This window comes from Aplidium turbinatum, chromosome 17, assembly GCF_918807975.1.
Source record: "Aplidium turbinatum chromosome 17, kaAplTurb1.1, whole genome shotgun sequence".
NCBI lineage: Eukaryota > Metazoa > Chordata > Ascidiacea > Aplousobranchia > Polyclinidae > Aplidium > Aplidium turbinatum.
The window spans coordinates 18,630,670-18,640,112 of NC_137488.1; the positions used below are offsets into that span (position 1 = coordinate 18,630,670).

General features: G+C 37.6%; 1 protein-coding gene across 1 annotated transcript; it reads left to right on the forward strand.

Moving 5' to 3' along the window:
- The first annotated feature begins 221 nt into the window (after window positions 1-221).
- On the forward strand, window positions 222-9,207 carry LOC145786376 (retinol dehydrogenase 14-like). Its single transcript, XM_082598021.1, has 7 exons — window positions 222-727; window positions 4,541-4,728; window positions 5,209-5,341; window positions 5,822-5,931; window positions 6,414-6,588; window positions 7,084-7,306; window positions 7,561-9,207. The coding sequence occupies exons 1-7, from the start codon at window positions 721-723 to the stop codon at window positions 7,658-7,660; spliced, it is 936 nt and encodes a 311-aa protein (XP_082454147.1). The 5' UTR covers window positions 222-720; the 3' UTR covers window positions 7,661-9,207.
- The last annotated feature ends 236 nt before the right edge of the window (window positions 9,208-9,443 follow it).

The window sequence follows — 9,443 nt, forward strand, 5'->3', positions numbered from 1 at the left end:
TTATCGGTGGGCCTATTTTTTTGGTGGGCCTGGGGCTGCAGCCCCATCAGCCCCCGCCTTAATCCGGCTCTGCTTTCATCTTCATCCTCAGCAATATTCTCTGAAAATCATTAATTTAAAAGTTAATTTCAAAATATTACGTAGCGAGGCATTCATGTATCACAATACAAATTGTGACGTTTCTTTCCTAAAAAGTTCCAGCAGCTCAGCCACGTTTTTGTGGGATGCCGATGATGACGATGCATCACCATTGCACATTTTTTTAATAAAAAAAGTTTAACTGAAAAGCGGAGGCTGTGCAGCAGCCAGCAACTATGTGATTTGATTCAAAGCGTCTGCAACAACAGAAACAAATTTTGAAAGGCAATTTGATGACGTAACAAAACCTTGAAAAATATTTTACTTTTTAACGATTTTTTAAGCCTAAGAATAATTTATGAATGAAATACTGCGATGCCTTTTGATTGTCGTTATGTAATTGAAAATTGGTATGTTTTTTTGCCAGCTGGGCGGAAAATGTGTCGAGTCATTGCAAACGTATCAGCTTTCAAGCGTGACACAAAGGGTTTTGTTATAATTCTTTGTTAACTTATCCTGACACAATTGGTCGCACAGTTACGTACGTTTTACTTTCTGGAGCACCTGACTTGAAGACGTTGTGTACAGTTTGTTTCTGGGAGTCATCTGCTTTGCTTGTTGCGTCTTTCATCAGTTATTGCAATGTCAGGTAAGCCTTGAATGAATAAACAGTCAAGCATTGATTTTTGTTTTGTTACTATAAAAATTTGTAAGCGTGGGCGTTGGCGTAGCCGTAAGCGAATTACTTGTTCCAAACAAAGCAAATAGCCTATCGGGTTGTTGTAAACTTTTTTTTGTCAAAACGAAACGAAATTCTTCACAAAAATGTTATATCGAAGAGAAATTCAAGATAAATAGTTATGCGTCGTAAAGAAAGATGTAACACATTTTTGAAGGTTTAAAGTGCGCTAGAATTCGGCTATAGGCTAGTGGCATTTCGCTACAGTCAATCAATCAATGTTTTATTTGTCAGTAACAGAAACATAGGTATATGTTTGAAATATGCAATTAATATACACAATGCAAAAGTTGCACAAGTTCCCATACCGACAGGGAGACAACGAGACGACCATACGGTCTATTAGTCAATTGCCACCCTACGGAAATGACGATTTTGACATTTAAAATAAGCTTACAAGAGAAAAATAGAATAAAACGTTAAAACGTTCTCGCGCTTCAACATACGCACCAAAAAAAAAAACATATTGAGATAACGTAGGCCTAAACACAAAATTCCAAGAAGCAAGCAGAGATTAATCAAGTTTCCGACTGAACATGTTGTAGCTGTAGGCCTATTGCATAATTATGAAACTGGCAAGTTGGTTTCCATAACATATCACTTACGATGCACTGTAGCTTTGTAAAATTAACGTTTTGATCTGGTTTTTGAAACAATGAAATGATAAGTTTTTTAGCCTACTTGGAACCTCTGACCAGACCATTGGTCCCAATACCTGCAAGGACTTTTTGCCAAATTCTGTGTTGGATCTATATTTATAAAATAGTTGTTGCTTGTTTGATATCTTGTGTTGTGCTGATGAATGGATGAAGCATTTGTAAATAAATCGCAATACGTAGACGGATACTGATTCATATGAACTTTGTACATATGTTTTTTTATTTTATTTCAATATGTATGTCTTATAGTTTCAAGATGTTCATTTCGAAAAATAAAGAATTAGTGTGAGCATAGTAATTTTGTTTCGTAATTATTCTTATAACCTTTTTTTGTAATTTTATTAATGGATCCAGTACACTGTCACAGGCCTTTCCCGAACTTGATATACAATATTGCAAATGACAGTAAATCAAAGCGTGATACACATCTTTTAAAGTGTCTGTGTTGACATAATTTCTGAGTTTTAGTAACGCCCATGAACCTTTTGCTACTTTTCCGCAAATTTTGTCTATGTGATATAGACTAGTGACATCTGTTGTAAGCAGAGTTGGACCAGTGGCATAGTTTCAGTTCAATTGCATTGCAGTTAGCCTACATAGTTCTGAAACTTTCAAATTACAATTACTTCCAAATGTATTTAATTGCACGTTTTAATTATAAATTTAAAGGCTTCAATGTTTAAATCAAATATAGTTATTACTATCTAAACCCTTAACAGCCTGTTTCACCTAAATAATGATCATCAGAAGGAACTTATTCAAATAGAATTACAATTAGAATTACAAATAAGTTACAATATTTTTGTTCATCAATGATTTTTGCAGTTTGATTTTATCAAGTAAAATCCAATTGATAAGACATCACAGTACAAGACTTCTGACCTTCAGAGACGGGAGTGGGTTACATTGAACCGCTTGAGAGCGTGTGTTGGGCGTTTTAATGCTTGCTTGGCACGATGGGGCATAAGGGCCTCTGCTGCGTGTCAGTGTGGCCGGACGGAGCAAACAGCCAACTAGCCTACATCATTTTTGGTTGTCGCATCTATTCCCCTCCCAACGGAATAACAGGCCTCAGCAAACTTGATGACCTGACAAAAAATTGGCTCCAAGTCCTTCGATTCGGTTGATCGCAAACTTTCTTAACATGAACGACGATATAATTGAAGAAATTACATTTACGTTACATCATATACTACACTTTCCTGTAGGCTACAAGTTTAAAAGGAGGCAGTCAGGCAGATGTAGCCTACCACTTAGGAGTCTCCTACAAGTCAGCAGTTGTGAACAGAGCAAGCGACAACTAAGCAATTGACAACTGACCTAGCAACATTTCAGCAAGTGGATGAAATTGATACATGATGAAACTGAACAAGTAACAACTGAGCAAGCCATAACTTGACATATCATAAGTCAGCGAATTCGGTTTGGCAAGCGACGACCTAGCAAGTTCGACGGGAGCAAGTAAATATCATTTGCTGACTTGGCAGTAGCTGAAATGTAATTGCTGAGTTGAAGCACTTGCTGAGTTGGCGCATGCTGAGTGGTCCAACCACCACTGCACCATATATCTACTATCGTGTGTACAATGTACATCTTACCAAATGTAATTCGGACCAATTTTTACAATTGTATTACACAACAACAAAAAGTCTCAATTACAAATTGATTAAAATTTGCAATTAATTACTTTTAATTAGTCTGTAATTTTAATTGCCCCAACTCTGTTTGCAAAATCCCGTTTTTAAACTATAGATACAATTCGGCGATATCGTGACATTTACATTCCGCTATAATGACACTGTGTCGAAGATGCTGTGTCACTGATGTTGTGACACTGTCGAAGATGCTATTACTATAGCGAAATTGATTCTTAACTTAATAAATTACACTAAGAGGTTAAATTGTTGTGTAAATGCCAGCATTTGATGAATGCAAAATAGCAGTACCATCTGTGTCGAAGATTTTTTTAGATGTCACCGTCTAGGCGTGTTTTTTCTTCTGTATATTTAGAATGTGATAGCCCACGTAAACGTGTAAGGACAATTCCATCGCTTCTGACAAGGCGTGTGAAAAGGGCACGAACCTACAACCAACAAAGTTTACAGCAGACAGTCCAAAAAGAGTTTAAGCATAGTTCAACCTTACATAAAATAGTTTGTTTAACCACAGCCTGCTATACTTAAGCCTATTGTATGCTAAATGCACAACAAAAACCGGGATGCGAGTGTGGTGCCACAGACCAGACAGTAGACCATGTCGTCCATGACTGCCCAATCCATCAACCACCACATGGAACGCTTGGACTGAAGGCCCTGGATAATGAGACTGTCGAGTGGCTGATGACCTCATGCCCAAACATATAGTCCGGAAGAAGACAGCTCATACGACGAAGAAGAGCAAAAACACAAATAGGCTTTTCCCAAAAAGTTCAGTTTGTTTTTATTTTTGGTCACTACAACGAAAAACAGTATGTGCCAAACATAGCAGAGGTTGAGAAAAAGGTAGAAGCGACAAAAGTTGTAACTAATTGAAATAAAGGCAAAAGAATCTGTTTTTTTTTCACGATAAGGCTTTCCGTTAAACACAAGATCTTTTGAAGTCAAAGTATGCAAATCAAAACTTACATTTCTAGTCAATTGTATTTCAATTAAAGACTCGCTTGTTGGCGTCGTGTTGATGGTCCCATCGCGATATTGGGCCTTGGTTAGGGCACAGCGCTTCACTATATTAAAATGTTATAAAAGTACCAGACACTTTTTATAAGTGTCCTCTTCCATGCACATTAACAGTTAAGGTATACTATGCAAAGAACTATGCACGAATGCCTAAGCCTGTAACAAGCATAGTAATGAGTCTTGATTGGTTTGAATCTTTATCCTCAAACTGACAAAACTTTTGATAGGGAATTCCTGAAGCCACTGATGCAGGGCTGGTTACCACTTGATCTTGCAGTGTTTTGAGTACAATGTCGGGTGCTTACGGGGCGGACATTCACTATTCACTTTGCATGCAGTAACCTGGCAAGCTTTGCCAACCCGTTGCATACACATTTCGTTGTTTTTAGCCGGCGCAGTGAAGTCCGCTGTGAAAGGAAGGGTCAGAAGTGATGTCAAATTGAACGGGAAGACTGTCGTTATCACTGGAGCGAATCAAGGAATCGGTTATGAAACCGCTCTAGACTTGGCTGGCAGGGGCGCTAGAGTAGTGATGGCTTGTCGAGATCTTGGGAGGGCTGATGAAGCCAAAAACAAGGTTTGTCCTCAAATGATTTGATTTCGACGCGTTGGAATGTTGTTGGTGATTAATTTATTGCTGACTAATCAATTATTTAGTAGCCTACTCAAAGATTCAGATGCTGCAAAAGCACCACATGAACTAACGCCTAGCTACTTGTGGATGGCTAATGACTATACTGTACTGTAATATCTGTGCTGCAGTCTATGTTTATGGTGGACATCTTGTATGCATTTGTATTTTTTATGGTAAAAAGCTCTCTGAAAAAATAGCAGAAGAACTTTAAAACAGTGTTTGACTTACATTTTAAAAACTCGACTAATAAATATCATCTGTTCTTTTTGTAGAATAAATGTATAGTTACGAAATAACCGAGACGGTATATTTTGTGCAATAAATCGGTCGTGACATGGTGTACTATGAATTTATAATACCTTTTCCATTTATTTTTAAACATTTGATTTTTGTGATGTGAAGCTGAATTCGATTTTGTTGCAGATTTTAAGTGTTCATGGCAGCGCTGAAATTGCAATCGTAAAGTTGGACTTAGCGTCGCTGGCTTCAGTTCGGAAATGCGCTAAAACAATCAACGAAACCGAATCCCGATTAGACGTGCTCATTAATAATGCAGGTGAATAAACTAGAAACGCCGCTAGCTCATTACTTTTATAGTTTTTGTTTCTGGAGTTGGTGCCTTGGTGGGATGCAGTTCGATTCCAGGTGATAACACAGATTAAAGCGCAACATCTCTTTGTACTGCATTTAAACATTGAAATTAACTCGGCCATTTTATATGCGATCAAGTTGTAAATATGATGTTAAGTTGAAGGCAGTGGGCTAGAGTCGCTGAAACATCTTTACAGATATTGGCCAATCTTCAATGTGGTGGCATTGTAAATATGACACAAAATTAAACATGAACCTTCTCGCTAAAAGACCTTAGCAGTTGTAAAGCGACAATAAACAAATGATAACAATATGATTATTAAAGTAGGTTGTGCATTAAAATGTTGATTTTAATCATTAATGCAATATCAACAAACGTGCAACGCTTTTTAAACTTGCGGTAAATCGTAAGAATTGTTAAAATTTTGTTATTGTTAACTTCCAGGTATAATGGCTTGTCCTCAATGGAAAACTAAGGACGGCTTCGAAATGCAACTAGGTGTCAACCATATTGGTCACTTTCTCTTCACTAATTTACTTTTGGATTTAATCAAGGTAATGCTTTATAGGTATGCTACAATGGCTACATGTGCTTGCAAAGACTTAACGCATCTCAAGGACTGCTCTCCATTCAGCGGCACCTGGTGGATGGAGTAACTCATAGAAAGAAGCTTTCAACAAAAGTTTACCACAATCAATCAATCAATCAAAAACTTAACTATAAAATTGAAAGGTTGAATTGCAATTTCACGTAGCATTATCAATCTAGATACCACTAAAAAATTATATGGAAAATTGTAAACCTTTAAGATGTAGTGGTATTTATCTTGAACTCTGAGCGTTGCGCGAGAAAAAATAAAAATAAATAAAAAACCAAAAATTTTAACTTATAAACAAAAAAATATTGTGTTTTTGCATCCAAATTTGCAGCTGAAGGAATGACACAATACATCAAGAGTTTATCAAGATTTGAGCAACTTTTCTCTGATATTGAATGTCTTAAACAACTTTGATAAAGGTTTTCATTCATGTTCCAGAAAAGCGCCCCCAGTCGGATTGTTATTCTTTCATCTGAAGCCCACAGGATGGGAGCAAAGAAGTTGAAATGGGACGACATCATGTTTGAAAAGAAATACGACCCTGGTGAAGCTTATTGCGCGAGCAAGCTGGCCAATGTCTATCACTGCTTGCAATTAAGCAAGCGGCTAGAAGGTAATGCGTTCTAGATTTAAAAAGAAAGTAAACTAAACTCTGCAAGCGCAATATTAATACAATTTCAGTTCTCGTCTTTCAGCAAATCAAATGTAAGCCCAGTTCAACCAACCAAGACTGATGCAGCCTGTGGTTCATTGTGTTTTTAAAAAAATGAAATTGAAAACAAGAACAGTTTGAAAAACACCATGGTAAAGCGCCGTGCCTGGAAGTTTTAAGCGCCGTGCCAATAAGAGCCCACCAGTGAAGTGTGGCGGCAAAGCAGTTCTCACACAGCATACTGTTGATTGACAGTGTATTAAATGTATAGCTTCCATCGTTGATAAAAAAATTCAAATTTTATTTTTAAAACTTTGAGCTCTGTTTCTCTTTTAGTATTGTTTTCGTCTTAGATTCAATGTCGGCTTTGAACTATAAAATACGTTGAGCTTTTAGAAGCATCTTCAGTGAAAAACTAATGAAAAACTGTAGATAGAAAATTGTAACATTTTACAGGTACAGGAGTAACTTGCAATGCTGTTCATCCTGGAGTCGTGCAGACAAACTTGTTCGACCATATGGGAAAAGAACACATGTCGTGCTGTATGAGAACGATATTTAGGGTCTGTTGGCCATGCATCGGATCATGTGTTGCTCTTAGACCCGACCAAGGGGCCCAAACGTCCATCTACTGCGCCATTGCCCCAGAGATAGAAACAGTATCTGGAAAATACTTCAAGTACATGATGTGTTTAAGTTCTGTTTTTGTATCGTTGCTGAAATATAGGCCTACATCGATGTGTTTAGACTACGCAGAAGTTTTAGATTATATAGTATGACTGGTAGGTTACCACGGTGTATTGTCACAAGTCTATATAGTCGTCAGTCAAAAACAATGCTTTCTAAATGATTAAACAAAACAGTTTATGCGTCATTGCTTGGTCTAAAAAGCACTCACAAAATTGCTACATGCGCAATTTCTATATTTTTCAGCAAATGCGCCGTTGCGAGACTGGATGCTCACGCTCTTCGAGAAGATGATGCCCAAAAGCTGTGGGATATGTCAGAAGAGTGGACACAAGAACGGACTTAGAATCAAGTTTCCTCTTTAGCTTTGGCAAATAGATGGCCAGCGATATTGAAACAATTTGCATTTAAAATGAGAAAGTTGTGTGTTTGTGGTTTGCGATGCGGTCACCATGGTCTCTCTAAACTCTAAAGTCTCTTGTGTATTTTAAATCGTTTTATCAGTCCATCTTTTCTAGTTTATGACTTAATAGTCAAGTCGCATTGCACTGCCCGGCTAGAAATCGGTCCTTTGTTAGATTAATTAAACGTATATAAATAAGGTTGCCAGATTTCGTTCATCTAAATAGTGAACATTTTGAAAGCGCGCGACCGCATCCTCAAAGTTCTCCAAGCAGTGGCGTAGCCAGAAATTGTGAAAGGGGGGGGAGGGGCTTGACAGCCGGCAGGCGAAGCCCGACGGTGTCTTCACCAAAGGCGACACCCAGTGGCGGGGGGTCTGGGGGGCCTCCGCCAGAAAATTTTGAAAAATGACTTTGAATTTGGTGCATTCTGAGAGCATTTTCAACAAAAATGTGGGTATAAATATTCCTGTAAAATGGTGCTGTCTGGTTGCATAGCAAAAGGATAAGATCATGTTTTCTTGGGCATTTTTCGGTAATAGAGCTATGTCTCTATGTTTTCTTGTTGCTAATTCCCAGCTGAGATATTTGAATGTTTGGTATTGGCAAAACTCGCTCTTTTATTGCAGTTTCGTTAATTAGGCAAACTTTGTTTTGAGGCATAGAGACTGAAAGCATCATTCTCAATATCATGACGTCACATGCGTGACAAAGGGGGGGGGTTGTAACCCCCAACCCCCCCTCCCTTGGCTACGCCACTGCGCTCATCTATCCATATGTTACCCATAACACTGAAAATTCTCTCAACATTGGCATTAGATATAGGGATAGACATTGCATACTGGACAAATTTTAACAATTTAGGTGCAGTTTCTTTCTGAAAGAAGTTAGTCCACTTTTCCAGCGAACATCACACATGATTGAGTAGCTGGCCTACACAGTCTATAAACAAACAGTTAAATGGCTAAACTTCTAGGCTGTTAGTTGCTCAGGCTAGTGGCTTTCAGTTTGTCAGCTACCTTGGCTGTACAGTGTACGCTCTACTGTTGGACTTCGTGCTGGCCAAGCCTGGCTTTGGCGAAATTACACTGGGGTAGCATATTAGGGGTTTTTACTCAAAGCACCAGACTCATGGGCTTTTACTCTCTAAGCAGCAGAAGTGTATAGTCACTGGTTAATCCATGGCTATTAGCTAAAATATATTGACAGAATTGTAGACAAAAATTAATTGTCAAAATAGTGAACATGTTCACTATCACTATTAGCAAAATAGTTTACAGTGAACATTTTCTTAAAATAGTGATTTGTTCACTAAAATAGTGAACATCTGGCAACCCTATATATAAACGTTGAATTAGTGTAAAAAAGTGCTGTTTTACTTGCTTGGCATATAACTTATAAATCAATTAATTAGTTATACTTTTCTGAACACATTTTTAGTGGGACGCTTTTTCGTTTCTTTGCTACTATTCCAAATAAAAGCATTATGCAAGCATAGCGTGAGAGATTATTAAGCGTGTTTGAAAACACAGCATGTGTCAGAATCTCAAAAAAAAACTTTGTCAATAAACTTTTCTCTAAAAATATTTCTTTACATTTACCAATGTTAACGGAATTTTTTATTCATTAAAGTACTTTTTCTACTAGTCCAACCCTGCGGTGGATAAGCCTGCTTCTGCTGTTGCAATAAAAAAAGACTTTGTAAAATATTTATTTTCTTCCAAGAAA